This window comes from Bufo gargarizans, chromosome 6 (assembly GCF_014858855.1).
Source record: "Bufo gargarizans isolate SCDJY-AF-19 chromosome 6, ASM1485885v1, whole genome shotgun sequence".
Classification (NCBI taxonomy): Eukaryota; Metazoa; Chordata; class Amphibia; order Anura; family Bufonidae; genus Bufo; species Bufo gargarizans.
Window position 1 is genome coordinate 35,383,087 of NC_058085.1, and position 17,724 is coordinate 35,400,810.

Consider the following 17,724-nt stretch of genomic DNA (forward strand, 5'->3'; position numbering starts at 1 on the left):
ATGTATAGGTTTTTATGTCTAAATAGTGTAAAAATAAATTTGAACTTTGAGAAAAAACATTTTTTTTACAACACCGTATTCTGACCCCCATAACTGTATGGGGGCTAATTTTTTGCAGGACAATCTGTAGTTTTTACTGATACCATTTTGGAGTGTTTGCGACTTTTTGATCACATTTTATTACATTTCTTTGGTTAAGAGAAGCGATGAAAATGGCAAATAGGCCATTATGACCCTTTTTTCCGTTATGCCATATTCTAAAAATATTTCTATATATTAATAGTATGGGTGTTTTTGGTCACGGTGATACCCATGATGTTTAGATATTTTTTATTCTATGGAAAAGGGGGTTGTTTAAACTTTTATATTTTTTAAATTTTTATATATTTTTGAAGTTTTTTTTTAACTTTTTGTTATGATTTTGAAGCTCTTATTTGAGCCTACAAAATCCAGTTTTTACATCCATTTATTGCTCAGAATTGCTGATCTCTTATTTTCGCCTGCCACCTGTTGGCCAAAATAAGAATTGCAGCTTCAATGCCCTTGGTTTCTTCAGCGAGATCTAGGGCATTGAATTCAATTACCAGCATCCTATGCCTCATTGGAGGCATAGGATGCCGGTAAAAAGCTTGCGCTTGCAGGTTTTTTACCTGTTAGATGCTGTGATCTCACTTAAACATGTTAACTAAAGGCTTTAATTACTGCAATCGGCATTATTGCCGGTCACGGTAATTATCCGTGGCTCTCTGCTGCAACGGAGACCCGCCGGCTATGACACCCGCTGCATGTTCGAGTGGACACCCATTGCTCTGTAGAGAAGGGGTTAAGGGTGTGTGGCCAGACACAGCAACAAGTTTATCGTAGCTGTTGTAGATTTCTGGTTAGGCACACAGACCGTAGGAGGATGCGCTTAATTTATGATGAGTACGCAGAAAGCGCCAGTTTTGATAAAACACCCCAGTACTGCCATCTTTACATATAATATTCCCCAGTAGTGGCCTCTTTATATATAATTCCCCTCAGTAGTGGCTTATTTACATATAGCGGCCTCTTTAAAATTAATGCCTTTCCCCCACTCACACCAGGTCTAAATAAGTGGGCTCTGGGTGGGTGGGGACTGGTCTGTCGCATTTAATATTTTCTATGCCTGTTTTAGACATAGAAAAAGATCTAAATGTAAGACAGCTAGGTGTCACACCCTGCCTTGTGGGTGTTCTGAGGAGATCTGTCAGAGTTGCTGCACGTGACTCGATCTGACAGTTTGTTTTGTTGTGGGTTTGAGCTGAATCCCACCTCCTCCCAGGTGTTGCTCTTTAGGTAATTGGTGTGGCTATGTATTCCTCCCTCTCCCTATAGCCTTTGCGGGTTATAGTTCTGCCTTGTGTGAGCGCTGAATGTTTGGTGAATCGTCTGCTCCAACACATCTTCAGATAAGTCCTTTTCCCTTGTTCCTTCTGTGTCCATTTTGACTAGGCCTCTAGGGTGACGATAGCTCCTTCGGTTGTTGAAGGAGCTGGGTGTCTCTTTCCCTACAGCTGAGGGTTTGGTTCAGTGTATCATAGCCTTAGGTACATTGGCATGTGCATATCTACCATCGAGGTATGCACATGGGCATAGCAGCTCAGGGAAAGTGTTTTTGGGATTGCTAGGAGGTGACCAGTTTGTTCCCTAGCATTTGGGGCCTAGTCAGTTGTTTTGTTTGCCTTGCCGTGTTCCTTCCCTTATCTTACCTACCGTGACACTAGGAAGCTGTCTTACATTTAGAACTGGCGGAGGATCCGCAGAAGTTATGTAGAGGCCGGCGCCTCTTCATAACTCTGGCTTTATTAAGACCAGCGTCACAGCACAAAGGTTCATGAAAGTCATCGCAAACTCCTTCGCTGGATCTCTGGTGGCATGATGATGTTGTCATACCACCTGTGACCCGACGCAAGTGGTCTTCATGAAGCCTAGAGGCCTTTACGCTTATGATGTTCCTGCCGTTCAACTCCAGAACCCCTTCGGCCTGGTACCCAAAGCCTGGTGGTTAGGTATCGCTGCTCTTAAGTATGTATAACAAGATTGTTTTCTGGTGAAAATATTTCCCACAATTTGAACATTAAAATGGCTTCTCCACTGTATGAATTTTTTGATGTCTAATAAGATGTGATTTGTCATGAAAACTGTTTCCACATTCTGAACATGAATATGGCTTCTCCCCTGTGTGACGTCTTTCATGTTTAACAAGACTGGATTTTGACTTAAAATATTTCTCACACCCAGAACATGAAAATGTTTTTCTCCCTGTGTGAATCTTTTGATGTAAAACAAGACTTTTTTTGGAAGTAAAACACTTGCTACATTCTAAACATGAAAATGGCCTCTCCCCTGTGTGAGTTCTTTCATGAGTTATAAGATCTGTTCTACAGTCAAAAGTTTTTCCACATTCTGAACATGAAAATGGCTTCTTCCCTGTGTGTATTCTCCGATGCCTAATAAGATAAGAACTGTCGATATACCTTTTCCCACATTCAGGACATAGATATGGCTTCTCTCCTGTGTGAGTTCTCTTATGTACAGCAAGAGTTTTGCTGAAAGAAAAAAATTTGCCACATTCTGAACATAAAAATGGCTTCTCCCCTGTGTGTGTTCTCTGGTGGCTAACAAGTTCTCCTTTGAGCTTAAAACTTTTCTCACACTCTGAGCATGGGAATGGCTTTTCCCCTGTGTGAATTCTCTGATGCCCAACAAGAGCGGATTTGTACTTGAAACCTCTCCCACATTCTGGACATGAGAACGGCTTCTCCCCTTTTTGAGGTTCAACACCCCTTCTGTGATTTTTGCTTTGTTCAGAACATTGGATCTGGTAAAAAGGATCAGATGATGGATCTTTGCTGTGAAAGGCTGCGGGTATATCAGAGATATATCGGAACTCTTTATATGCATCTTCTCTTATCCCAAGAATATTTGATTTTAAATGTGAAGATATCAGGTTTCTATCTGAGTTTCTGGTGCCGTCACCTGTCAAGAATAAAACAGATTTTATTTTTGAATAAGATAACCTAAAATTATATTTCATGGTTTCCATATAAAAATTTTGACAAAAATTGCAAAGCATATACCAAAATACAGTTATCAACTAAAGTCCCTTGCATATGGGTTAATTATCTGGTAGACAAACCTACGTATGAATGCTTATTCTCAACAACTGGCAATAATGGAACTGTATGTGCCTAAAACATTGCATGGGAACAGCCTGCTGGTTCTATTTGTACTCTGGCATTGCTGGAAGCTACCATTGTCGTCCACCCCCATTAACACAGCAGTTTTTGTCTGGCCAATTCTCTGCATATTTTCCTGGTTGCAGCTGAATCTTCGCCGGTCCCCATTATAGTTAATGGGGCTGGACGGGAACGCTATAGTTTACATCAACATCGGAATACAGAGAGATCCTGACGGATGAACAAGCGCTAGTATAAAACTCGCCTAAGCTGTTTTGGGATTTAAAGTTCAGCAAGCAAATTTCAAAAATTATTCTGCATTTCAACCAATGCAGTAAGAGAAGGATTAGGGTTAAGGGAGCTTGTCGAGGCGGTTTGGTTATTCACCTAGCTGCAGTTTTGAACTAGCTGAAGGCGACGTATCGCTTTATCTATAATGTCTATGTATAGGGAACTCCATCAGATTAGATCCAGGAAGCACACCAACAAGTCTCGAAACACAAGTGTCTACACCCAGCCTAAAGGACACCACACTAAACAATATACAGAGGAACATATACATATCATAAATGGTTTTAACCCCATAAAATCCGCTCTACTAGACCAGATGATTCCAAAGTAGACACCTTCTACATGTTACCTAAACTAGTTAAACAGGATGATACAGGGAGACCAATAATTTCTGATATTGGGACAGTAACAGGAATATCCCTGGCCGAGTAGAAAACATACTAAAACACATTGTAAAGCACGCATTCAGCTACCATCAAGACACACATTCTCTGCAACCTCTCGGCCTTAGGTCCACTACCAGAAGGTGCAATATTGGCAATCATGGACGTACAGGGGGTCATTTATTAAGAATGGCGTTTTAGACGCCAGTCTTAATAAGGCCCTGCACTGGTGGTGGATCCGCCGAAGTTATGTAGAGGCGCTGGCCTCTACTTAAATTCGGCGGATCCACTGCCACTTCTAAATGTAAGACAGCTTCCTGGCTGGGGTACATTTAGACCATTTTCTACATCTAAAACCGTCCCATTCCCTTTCCCTGCCTACTTCTTGTAGACCTGGCATGAACTGGGAAAAGTTGCAGATTGCGCCGTAAAGAAACATTCAGAGTGGCAGAACATTATTAATATCTTCACTGATAGCATGCCATGGTGTGTAAGCACGTGTATTTCTTGAAAAAGCATACATATTGCTATTAATATCAATAATTGTTATCAACACCAATATCTGACCTTACTGGTTTAAAAAGAGTGGAATATTACCAATTATCAGATGACAACGGTCAATATTCCACTTTTCATCCTAGCTCGTGGGATTGTTCTCAGTTTATACCTCAGCTACAGTATGTTGCCTTGGTATCACCAGGAATAACACACAACTCTTGCAGATATAACATAAAAGACACCTTTACTTAACTACAACGTACTACAACATATACGAATACTTTCAATATCATGGTCATATCAGTATACATCCACCATGTAACTGGCCTATAGTCTAACAATATAGACAAAAAATACTTAGCCTTAGCATGTAAGATGCTCCCACTTCCTCCATCTAAGACTCCACAGGAAGCTGGTCTGCCCCAGTGGCTAGCTATAGTAACACCCTGCCTCCCTCAATTCATTGTACCTGTGATGTAAGTACAGGAAGGGCTCGTGGTCATGACTATAGAACCACATGGCAGTGTGATGGTATTCATTCAACCATGTGTCCAATTTAAATATCAAAACAGGACTGAATCTCAGCCCTGTAACATCACGTCCATACGCGATGCTTAATAAATCAAGAAGTTATGTTTCCATTTTTATCATTTGTATATCATTTACGTATCTATTGATCCTGTGATTTTCATAATTCAACAACTTTTCTTTCTTGGAGTTGCAATTATAATGTTGAGGAGTGTATACAAAGAAGAAGATCATGCAAACACCAACCTACCATACACCTAAAGGCCATCCAAAACACATAAAGAAGTTAATATTTATTATCATTATCGATGAACAGATCCACAGAATTGCAAGAATGTCAAGAAGCAGCCGTTTGGATTACAAACAAAAGGAAGACAATGGCAAGGTTTCCCTCATGGTCGCCTATAACCACCAAATAAACATCTTGGAGAATTGCTGAGGAACCCCGCCTATATTCCACAAAGATAATAGACTGAAACATGTTTTCCAAGATCTACCTAATAAATTTTTCATCCTAGACACCAAATATGAAATATGTGGGCGTTATAGAAGGTGAGATCCTTGTTATGTGGGAATTATTAACATATACGTCTTCACAGGAATAGTCTACAGCTTATGATATATTTACTCATATTCCTGTATGTAGCCCAGCAGCCTCTAGACCTCGTGCTGTGAATTGGGACCCAATGTCTAGGTGCTTCATGAATTTCCATAGGATTGAGTGTGAGGAACAGGGCATACCTCATTATCAGTTCCATAGAGCCAAGTTGGCTCATCACCTGGTGCTAGCTTCTGACAGGCAGATGCTAAATGGATCACAACAGAGGATGTTTATCCCACCACAGACTATCACAGACTTCTCGTAACGTAAGGCCTGCATTATCATATATGTAAGACTCAGTACATTATTATACAATGGGACAGATAAGATATGCTACACGATAGCCGTCTATTTATCACATGGCCCAATAATAGTCCAATGTAAAGGGACTATAAAGGCGCATTTACACAAGTAGATAATCATGTCGCAGATTACCGTCACAATCACATTTAGAGATTTAAAGCTGGAGGAAACAGTAATCATTTTTATGCAAAGATTATGGAAAACTAAAACTTGCTTAATCGAGGATCATTCACTGTACTTAGACAACAACAATTTATACAAAAGACCAGGGTGTATGATGTCTTAGGGTAACGTTTTGGAGCCCCAGGAAGTTAAGGTCCTTTTACATGATTTCATCCCAGATTGTGTGCCGATCGACAGTAGAACAAGGTGATTACCGGTTATAAGAACAGAAACATTGACTAAATTCATTCCTTACATACAAATAATGAGTTGTGAAATAATGAATTTAGTCATGTCTGTTACCTGGTGATGTGAGGGGCCGGTGATCCTCCATCATGATGTCCTTGTACAGATCTTTATGTCCTTCTAAATATTCCCACTCCGCCATGGAGAAATAGACTGTGACATCCTGACACCTTATAGGAACCTGACAACACAATGAATAAAAAAGAAAAAAGTTGCAGCACTTACGAATCTATAGCAAAAAGTCTCTATGGTGGTGGTGCCCGCAGTGTTGGATACCAGTCTGTAGCATCCCCAAATCATCCAGAATAAATAAAAAATTAATAAAAAATAAAACTGCAGCACTCGTCGGTCTTGCTTTTAGTGAATAAACCAGCATGAATTGAAGACTGGCGAGTGGTGCAGTTTTACTTTTGATTTATTCTCAACACAATGATACAGTCATCACCCAGATCCCTTCATAGCGTTCCTGTATAACGTCGCAGCATTCCCAGCAGTGTCACCTCTCCAGTCATCAGCTCAATCATCTTGTTGGTGAGTTCTAGGATTTTCTCTCTATTGATTTTCTCATGTATCAGGGGGTGAGGTGGAGGCCCTGTTATTGGGCTTAGGGTTCTTCCCCATCCTTCAGACACAGGATCCTGACAGCGCTCACTAGAGGTCTTCTTCACTACTGTGTAGTCCTGGTTATGAAGAGACACAGTAATAAATATCACTCCATACATCTCCAGAGTCCCTCACCTCTCCAGTCATGTCCATCTGTTAGTAACATAGATAAGATGATGTAATGTGACATCATCAGAATCTCTCACCTCTCCAGTAAGCCGGAAGAGGATCTCTAGGGTGAGATTTATTATATTCTCCGCCATCTTGTTCCTGTTCCTATCCATTCTTGACGGGTCAATCAGGAGAAGGATCTTATATAGAAGATCTCCAATGAGCGGATCCTATATTATAGGAACCTGAATGGAGAGAAGATGTAAAATCCTACAAAGTCTCATGAAAAATACAATGACTGGAGCTAATAAGAGGAGACATCGGAGGAGATAATAAATGTAGATGTATTCTCTCTTTTTGTGTATACTAGAAGAGTTAAAGAGCTTGTCAAGGTAAGTACACTAAATTATGTGATCTGGTACCTTGGGCCTCCTTGGGTTAAATGAACTTAACAATTTGAGTGTGTTTCTGAGCTGAGAAAAAAGGAGGATGTGTCTCTATAATTTACATAATAAAACTAGATGGATAGTTCGTGGTCTGATTTAGAAGTTGAGATACTGTCTTGAGTCTATGATTATGTTTAATGTACCCTCCTTTGTTAATTATTATTCATGTTGCTCTGCTGATATGGCTGTATAGATTTTTTATGTATCCTGTTGGGAGGCATTCCCTTTTTTTTAATAATTGATAAAACATCCGGGCATGTCTAGAGGACCAGAAGATTTGCGGCTGTGGATAGCAGCTGTGGTCTGGTTTACCATCTTTGTGTATCCTTTACACTGTCCATGTACTTTACTGAAGAAATAAAGTTTCACTACTCTGGCTCCTGTTCACAATGTCTAGACTGAACATAGGGCTGCATTGCTTCTTTGAAAGCAGTTCACTTGGTTGTATAATTTTATATGTATTTTTCCTTTCTTACTATACATATTAAATTAATGTATTGTCATCAGCAGGTCCTGGCGAGAGGGTCCGAGGGAAGACAAATTCCAAATAAAAGAATATTGCTGCAATGATTCTAATATATGTCCTTGTTTGATGGCTATGAATTACAAAGGTGCCCGAAAGTTGCCTTTGTGACCTTGATGTGAACCATCTCTGCATTGTTGACTGATCTGAAAATCCAGCTGACAGGAATCCTCTTTCAGGAAAACTCAAAAGCATTGCCAGATGCAAAAACCCTAGTCCGTGTCTCATTCCGATGAAAAATTCTGGATAAACTGCTTTCCTCATCTGAGGAGAAGAATAAAGAAGAGAATATTCATTCTGAGGAAGGACAGTAAAACAGAAATTGGTCCTATCCAACTAGGATGTTGAACAGGTCACCACCTCTTGGAGGCATGGGGCCTTCAAAGTGGTTGAAGCTTTGAAAAAAAGCTGTGATGGAAAAATGATCCTTACTAACCAAATCAGTCCACATTCACTACAGACAGCCTCTCAATCCTAAACAGGTCTTCCTTTGTCTAATGTGGGAAGCTAAGCAGCAAGTGCTGTCTTCTGGTCCAGATGGTGGACCTACACCTCTACTCAGCAGGTGCTTAGAATGAAACCAGAAATTAATCTGCTCAGGTTTCTTCTGTGTATACCAGATTTATTGAGGTGAATGTGTCTTCTCTCTTTGGAATGCAAAGTACATATCTTCAGGCATGTAAAGTTCAACTTAGTGGGGTCCTCAGGGCTCCAGACTAAAAAAAATATCAAGGAGCCTAACCTGAAAAATGTAGGTGCCAAATTTAATTTTTAGTCGCCAAATTTAAAATACATATAATTAAGGTATAATTTAAAAAAAACAACAACACACATGTCTTACCTAAGGCTGTCACGATACCCAAATTTTGACTCTATACCAGAAAAAAGTATTGCCATACCATGTCCTAACCTAATTTTTGTCGGGACAAGGTGACAAAAAAATTGCAAATTGCATGTTTTTTATATATTTTTTCTGTTACGGCGTTCACCGCATAGGAGATATTTTTAAATATTTAAATAGTTCTCACTTTTTCGGGTGTGGCGATATGTATTTTTTAAATTTTTTAAATATATTTTATATGTAAAATTAGGCAAGGGGGTGGTTTAAACTTAATATTTTGGTGGATTTTTTTAACTTTTTTTTCCTACTTATTATTTAATAACTATTTCCCCCCTTATGGGCTAGAACCTGGGATCTTTCATCCCTTGTCCTATTCACCCCAATAGAGCTTTATCAGGGTGACTAGGACTTCACACTCTCCCTTTGCACACAGCAGCAGGGATCTGACTATGGCAGCCAGGACTTCAGTAGTGTCCTGGCTGCCATGGTAACTGATTGGAGCCCCAGGCTTACACTGCTGGGGCTCCGATCGGAACTGCCACTGCCACCACCAATGATTATAATACTTTGGGAGGGGGGGGGGTTGGGGGCGCACTGCGCCACCAATGATTTTACTTTATAATACTGGGGTTGGGGGGGGGGGTTCGGTGTACTGTGCCACCAATGAATATAGTTGATGCTTAATACAAACGCAGGCTGCGCTGTGGGTGCCGGCCATATTCCATACTCGGCACCCAGCCTCTATGACTGCGCACTGCTATTCACCGCTATTAACCCCTCAGGTGAGAGTTAGGTAGCCGGGGGAGGGGGGGGATACTGAGCACGGCAGCATTTAGCAAGTGGCGAGGTGATCATCAGTCATCTCGCCACTTGCTAATGCTAAGTATGTAAAGGGTTAATAGGAGCCCTGCACTGGTCAAGACGCTAAATAGCCAGTGAACCATATATCTCTTTCAAAAGCCTGTGCTTAGTAGGAGGGGAGGCTATCTCCTTCTACTAAGCACGGACTATTGAAAGAGATATATGGTTCACTGGCTTTTTAGTGTTTTGACCAGCGCGGGGCTCCTATTAACCCTTTTCTTCCCTTATTAAGATAATTTTTGTGAGCCCAGGCAGGAAGCTCACACGGAGCACTAGCAGTGGCCCCTGGAGTATTATCGGGGTTGTAAAGGAATAGCCTTTAGCAGCGGCAGCGCAGGGGTATGTGCTGAAAAACTTCCCAAGCTAACCTGTTCTGTGGAGCAGTCGGCATGGAGCGGGATCCTTGTCTTCATGACTGAAGAGCAAGCTGCTACTGTGTTCAGCGCGGGAAAATGGGGGTGGTGTGAGAGGAGCAGCCAATGGCAGGGCAGCCCACGGATCATATTATGACCAATCAGCAGCCTCCTCACTAATAACAGAGCTCTGTATTGTGCAGAGCTCTGTTATTGGATTGCCGTCTGTCTGCTGTATGAAATCCCGTTCTTATTAAAGCGGCAGAGCAGCGGAGGGTCTAGGCGCAAATGGCGACAAAACTACAAAGTCTTGTCACCATTTTGCAATTCTAAGTCGGATTGGCGACCATTTTGGTCACCATCTGGAGCCCTGGTCATCCTCTTAAAGTTAATAAATCTATAGCCAAATTATCCAGGTATTCTATTCTACCTGCTGAGATGGAACTATGAGTTTGACGCCTGTCTGTGGGTCACTCCTCCGAGCTGAGAGTGCTCTTACTGAACCCTACCCTCAGGTTGTAGCTTCTGCTTATAATGTCTCCAAAGTAAGGCTACATGCACATGACTGTATGTGTTTTGCTGTCCGCAAAAAAACGGATGGTGTTCCGTATGGCATCCATTTTTTTTTTCAGGATCCATTGTAATAATACCTATCCTTGTCCGCAAACTAGAAAAAATAGGACATGCACTATTCTTTTTGCGAGGCAATGGAACGGACATACTGATGCGGACCCATTGAAATGAATGCATCCTATCCGCAAAAAAAACGGAACGGACACGGAAACAAACAACGTTCGTGTGCATGTAGCCTAAATGTTCTAAAGTTCCAGGTATAGTATGTTTGATGTGATCCCAGCTCCTAACAGATACGCTGTCAGACAAATCTATAGCCGAGATTACCACAGGCAAGTTGCTCTCGGGTAAGAGTCAAATAGACCCATGGGTTCAGATCTTGATATTATAATGGAGACCCTACTGATATGAAATAAAGATCATTACAGTAGTCCTTCAGGGTAGATATATACTCTACAGAGGTAGAACATCTCCTCTGATGTTCCTGAAGTCAATACCAAGACAAGAGAATATAAAGCCTTGACAGTCAGGGTGGCTGCATATTTTAGAATCTCAGCTAAGGCTGTCCTACTCCTGAGTGAGGAGCAAGGCCCTACTTCTGCAATTCATATGCCATCTGTTCAGTATCTCCTGAGCTATTTGCACTTTTATATGGTGGTGTCCTCTATAGCTGCCTTCTTAAGAACACATAACTCTGGTTCCATACCTGGATTACTGGCTTCTTGCCAGTTATTTCAACACTTGTCCTGGGGAAAGCAGCTTGGCAGCTAAGGATTTATACAGTTCCTATGTTTATGTGTTAAAGACAAAAGCAGAGTTATTTACTGTGACATCATGTTTTGGATGTCACATTACTGTTATATTTTATATATTATGCCTTTAAGATTCATTTTTTAATGTAGGGTAAACTCAGTGACTCAGCAGAAACCACAAAAGCATAGTGTTAATGTGTTGTTGCTGGGCAGAAGTCTAGACCAGGCATTCTAAAACTGTGGCCCTCCAGCTGTTGTAAAACTCCCTCAATGCCCTGCTGTAGGCTGATACCTGTAGGCTGTTCGGGCATGCTGGGAGTTGAAGTTTTGCAACAGCTGGAGGGCCGCAGTTTGAGGATGCATGGTCTAGACCAGGGGTACACAAAGTTTCCTGGTTGGGGGCCACGTTGCCAGACTGAACCAATGACGAGGGCCGAAATTAAAATTTAAATGTGTATTAACAACTGAAATATTGCACTTATGGCATATTGAACACACATTATATACCATTAATGTCTAGTTACACTTCCAGGACTCCCATCTAATGGGAGAAATACATGAAAAATACATGTGAGCAGCCACAAGAAATAGGCATACATGTGTGTTACCAGATGGTTGGGGGCCGCACAGAATGGTATCAAGGGCCGCATGTGGCCCCCGGGCCGCAGGTTGTGCACCCCTGGTCTAGACCAATCACAGCCAGCTTCTCTTACAGCAAGGGTTTTCACCAATCACAGCCAGCCTCACAGACAGCCTGTCTGGGAATTCACTCCAGCTCCTGCCTCTAGAATCATTATTCACCAGAGACAGGAGCTGAAGAGACATTCACTCCACTGAGAGCTGAGTTTTATGGGAACAAGAGGCCAATATAGTTCCACCAATTGCAACCATACAAATTCAATTGCAATTTTTTATTTGCAAGCTACAATTGCAAGCATTCAGATTCCATATTGCAATCCAAATTGCATACAACCATACCAGATCATACTCAACCAATCTGCAAATAGTCACTGCTAACTGCATACTGCAAGTGAACTATTAGTTAGACCTTAGATATACCTCTCAGAGAGATCATAAAGTGCTTAAATAACTTATAGTGAGAGTACAGATACTCAAGAGAGAAATATATCCACCATTTTATGTTAAATGACAAGATTGAACAGTTGAACTACCATCGTTTGGATACCGCCATTTTGTGATATCTTTTCAACACGTGTTTTGTACATGGACTATCTGCTGCGGAGGTGGCAGTGTTATATATTAAGAAAATTTGAAGTTAATAAAGAAGTTATTTGAAGCATTTGGTGTGCTCTTTAAACCTACTGTTTTCATAGAACGGCGCTAAAGGAATTACAAAGTAATAGGCAGTCTGGTTTGGGGTTGTTTTGGTTATCGAATTTTCTATATCCAATCGATACTTTTGCCTGATATCGACTTCGATACCAGGATTTGCCTTTTTTCGATACTAGGTTTCGCTATTGCTCAGTCTAGTATCAGAGAACATGAGCGCATTCTGTGTTCTCCTCAGCAGCACAGGGGATAAGGAAGCAGTCTTTCCCTCCCCCCTGTGCCGCTGCTGCCACCAATGAGGAAAGAGGGTCGGACGCCATTAATGATAATATAAAATTCTGAACTAAGTATCATGATATGTAGAGCGGCGCCCAGGGATCTCACTGCACTTACTATTATCCCTAGGTGCCGCTCCGTTCTCCCGCTATCTCCTCTGATATCTTCGGGGACTTGGTTATATTGGGCGGAGACTGCCCTTGTTCTCCTAGGCGTCTCCTTCTCTGGACAATCGCAGCGCAGAGCTCACAGCCTGGGAGAAAACAGAACAGCCAAGCAAGTGTGCTTGATGGGAGACGTAGTTTCACAACACCTGGACTGCCGAAGGTTGCCGACCCCTGGTCTAGCAGTTCTCAGAGGATGGTCTTTTTTGAGCGGATTGTCAAGATGTGGGAAGCATAAGAGATTTATTTCAGGGCAATGAGGTTCAGAGCCAAGATGGAAATATTCCTTTCCCTTTGTCATCAGTACAGTCCGTTGGCAGCGGATACCCTGTCCATTACTTGGAAGTTTAGGTTGGCCTATATTTTCCCACCAGTTTCCACGATACCTAGGGTATTGATGAAAATCAGGCTACACCAAGCCACCGTATAGCCATCATATAATTTGGGCCAAAAAGGTCAAAGTTCCAAACCCATACATATGAGTCGAGGGTGTTACTGAAACTTCCCCCAGTGCAGATATTGGGTGTCTAGGGCACTTAAAGGGGCTATCCGATGAATAATGTAAAAAAGGAAAATAGACATCATACAGTACATTACACCCTCTTTCAAACAAACCTAGAACCAGCCCTGTACCTCATATGGATCCTGAGATCTCCCCATTCATTGCTCTTCTAGATTTATATCAAGCTGACAGCTCAAGGGGAGTGTCTTTTCTGCTGCAGCTAAATGGGGCGTGTCTCTGCTCCCCCTATCACAACTCAGGAGGCTGTTGAAGGATCAAACTGAACATGTGCGGCCTTCTCAGTGAGCATGTCAAAGAAATAAGAAAATGAACAAACAGCAGGTGGCGCTATGCAGATACATTTTATTGAATAACTCAGTGGCTATGCTAAATTTTTAATTACATCCAGTTACAAAAGTATTCAGATCTAGGTGCTGGTTTGAAAACTGTAGAATATTTTTTGTGGGACAACTCCTTTAACTCTACCAAGATCTGGAAAGATTCTGTCTGACAGCCTGAAGGTTGATCAGCCTCTATCACTATCTAGAGGCATTTCTGATACAGTTATGAAGACCCTGACACACTTTTGGTCTCAGTCTACTAAAAGGTTATTTTTCCCTGTGAGTCAAGGGTGTAAATGGAGACTTCCCCCACTGCAGTTCATGTTTGTCTAGAGCACTTAACTCTGCCAATATGTTCAGTCTGACTGTCTGAAGGTTGACCGGCCTCTATTACTATCTAGAGGCCCCTTTGATTCAGTCATGAAAATCTTGAAACACTTAGTTTTCAATCCATGAGCCATTTTGTTCGCAACACATTTAAATGATTCAAAGGTATATCTGAAGATTCCCCCAGTGCAAATTGTGTGTGTCTGGAGCACTCAGCCAGGACCTGGGGAGACTCAACTGGACAACCACTATAGCAATCTAGTGGCGTTTCAGACATAGTGATGAAGATCTTGTTGTAGCTAGGTCTCAATCCACTTAAAGGACTTATATAAGGATCAAGTGATTCATATTCAGCTTGAATTCTACCTAAGGAGTGGACATTTCTAAACCACGGATTATCAGCCTCTTAGGCTTCATACAGGAAGAATTTGTAAAAGGCTCAACTGTATCGACCTAAAAAGGTCTTAATTTTGGCCATTTTGTAAGTTTATCCTACAAAATGAAAAGGTTCCTGAAAGGTTTGCTAAGATATGGCCATCCATACTCACAATCTGTGTTGTAATTGGACTTGGCCTTAGTCCTAAAAGCTTTAAGATCATCTCATTTTAAACCTCTGGATGAGATCCGACAGACAGACCTAACCTACAGAGGTTATGTCCATCTGGCCTTGACATCTGTCATGAGGAGAGGGATTTTCTGGTCTTGTCATCAGTAGATCTGTACTTCAGATTCCTCCCTGACAGTTTTCTTTTTACTAATGGTAGCATCAGACTTTACTCCAAAGGATTGTTCCTTGTCAACTGTGATCAGGTCTTCTACTTCCAGTGTCTGTTATGAGCTTTTCTCTAATGAGGAATATAATCTCCATTCCCTAGATCTTTTTGAATGTCCTTAGATTTATTTAGCCTGAGGAAGGTTGAGAATGTATTACCTAATTTCCAGAAGTAACAGTGATCTTAAGAGCTAACATACTTACCCTGGATAGATATGTTATGGCTATCATTAGACTTGACCACTTTGTTCAGAATTTAAATCTGCCTAATTCCGTTAAAGCCCTTTTTAGAGCAGGGTCCACCTCTTGGGCTGATGAAGTCGGGATCAGATTTTTGCGAGTAATATGGAGCTCACACTGTATATTGAAGTTATGGTTCTCAGAAAAGACTGCTCTGTGGCGGTCTATTTGAGTTCCACCACACAAGAGGGCCTTCCATATGGATATACTGCTTGTTAATTCCCAATTATTGTGCTGCTGCTTAGGACATAAGGTAATAGTTGATTTCTGATATTGATTTGTTTTCCCTTAGTCCAAACAGTAGTAAAAGCTCTGCTTTCTAAGTACATTGCTTCTTTATAATAACCACAGGGTAAGAGGGGCTAGGTATCCTTATATAGGCTCAGGGGTCTCTAATTAGTAATTCATTTGATTAAGTTAAAACTTCCACCTACCAGTACACAGGGGCAATCACCCCATTATTGCTCTACTATTAGGACTAAGGGAAAACAGATTAATGGTAGATGTTATTAAGGACCTCCTGAAAGTGACGGGAGTAGCAATAAAGAACTATTCCTCTCTCTAGCGCATGCACAGATGAGCTAGACTAAAATGCTTCAGCAGGCGCCAGGAATATTTGGGGCCCCTTGTACAATGGAAATAACATTCCATCCAAAGAAATCCAGAAATCTGGTAAATAATGTGACGTCGGGAGAAGCTGGATTTTAAGAAGAACTAATTATTTATTTTATGCACGGGAGGAAACCCACGAAAACATACAAACTCCATGCAGACGTTATCCTTGGTCAGATTGAAACCTGGGACCCCAGCGCTGCAAGGCACGAGAGCTATATCTAATCCTGACAGACACAGGCAGGTGTGTATCTATCACGAGGCATACAAAGCATTTTCCTAGGGCGGCACTTCCCAATAGTGCGGCAAAATGCCTTGTTTGCTTAGTGATAGTTACATTAATTTTTTGAATAAGGATACAGCCATTTTATTTAATGTATTTGTGCTAATTTCTGTGCTGTTGGAGGGGGGGGGGGTGAGGGGCAGTATTACACAATCTTTATATCTTTTTATACATATACAGATTGTGTAATACTGCCCCTCAAACCAACAGAGAAATTAGCACAAATGTATTAAATAAAATGGCTGCCTGTATATTATTCTAAAAATTAAAAAAGCGCAACATCTGACACACATACTTTGTATTTTACAGATTTTTACGGGATATATTTTTTATACATCTGCAAAATACTAAATATTTGTGTCAAACTAGGAATGTGCATAGTTTATTTTTTTTAAATAACTTTTAGATGATAGACATTTTATTTTATTTCATACATACATTTGTGATGATTCTTTTACAGAAAGGAAGATGTGAAGCACTAATGGGAAAGGGTGGAGCCTAAAGAGGTAGGGGTGGGGTTTACAGAGGAAGGGGTTTGGCCTTGACAGGAAGGGGTGGGTCAAATTTATATTAGGGGGGTGCCCGAGTTTAGTCTCGACTAGGGCAGCAGAAAACCAAGATACACCACTGGACACAGGCAGTGACTACACACCTACCTCCACCGCCGAATACAGGAGACTTACCTAATTGCTTCTTTTCAGTCACTTATCTCAGAGTCACAGGATGTAAACCTCTCCAAGGTCCATAGGTAGTACCAGGACAAAGACTAGTGGGCTTAAGGACCTTTCATGATGTCATGACCATGTGATCATATGTGGGAGGAGTCAGGTTCCAGGCTATGTTGTTGGTGGAAGTAAAGAACCTGTAATGATGTCATGACCATGTGATCATGTGGGAGGAGTCAGGCTCCAGGCTGTTTTCTTGTGAGCAGATAATAAAGATGTGTGCACTTTATGAGCCGGAGGCAAACACATCTGTACTGCTCTACACAGCTCTGCACTGTACATTATACACACATAGCTCTGCACTGTACATTATACACACAGCTCTGCACTGTACATTATACACACACAGCCCTGAACTGTACATTATAAACACATAGCTCTGCACTGTACATTATACACACACAGCTCTGCACTGTACATTATACACACACAGCTCTGCACTGTACATTATACATACAGCTCTGCACTGTACATTATACACACACAGCTCTGCACTGTACATTATACACACAGCTCTGCACTGTACATTATACACACACAGCCCTGAACTGTACATTATAAACACATAGCTCTGCACTGTACATTATACACACACAGGTCTGCACTGTACATTATATACACACAGCTCTGCACTGTACATTATACACACACAGCTCTGCACTGTACATTATACACACACAGCTCTGCACTGTACATTATACACACACAGCTCTGCACTGTACATTATACACACAGCCCTGCACCGTACATTATACACACACAGCTCTGCGCTGTACATTATATACACACTGCTCTGCGCTGTACATTATACACAAAGCTCTGCACTGTACATTATACACACAGCTTTACACTGTACATTATACACACAATGCTCTGCACTGTACATTATACACACAGCTCTGCACTGTACATTATAC

General features: G+C 41.3%; 1 protein-coding gene across 2 annotated transcripts; it reads right to left on the reverse strand.

Annotated features, from left to right (window-relative positions):
* Positions 1–1,720: 1,720 nt before the first annotated feature.
* LOC122939936 (gastrula zinc finger protein XlCGF7.1-like) lies at positions 1,721–16,812 on the reverse strand. Of its 2 annotated transcripts, XM_044296161.1 has the most exons (3): positions 16,766–16,812; positions 6,270–6,393; positions 1,721–3,000 (listed from the first exon to the last, which is right to left on the reverse strand). In XM_044296161.1, exons 2-3 carry the CDS (start codon positions 6,352–6,354, stop codon positions 2,099–2,101), a joined length of 987 nt encoding a protein of 328 aa, XP_044152096.1. In that variant the 5' UTR covers positions 6,355–6,393; positions 16,766–16,812; the 3' UTR covers positions 1,721–2,098. The 2 variants fall into 2 exon arrangements, with proteins under 2 accessions (XP_044152096.1, XP_044152097.1); XM_044296162.1 differs by lacking the exon at positions 16,766–16,812 and having other exon boundaries at positions 6,270–6,463.
* Between the last annotated feature and the right edge of the window lie 912 nt (positions 16,813–17,724).

Coding starts and splice junctions, on each gene's coding strand:
- LOC122939936 (XM_044296161.1), bottom strand. CDS start 6,354: ATGGCGGAGTGGGAATATTTAGAAGGACATAAAGATCTGTACAAGGAC. Junction 3,001..6,269: donor CCGGCCCCTCACATCACCAG/GTAACAGACATG, acceptor TATTCTTGACAG/GTGACGGCACCAGAAACTCA.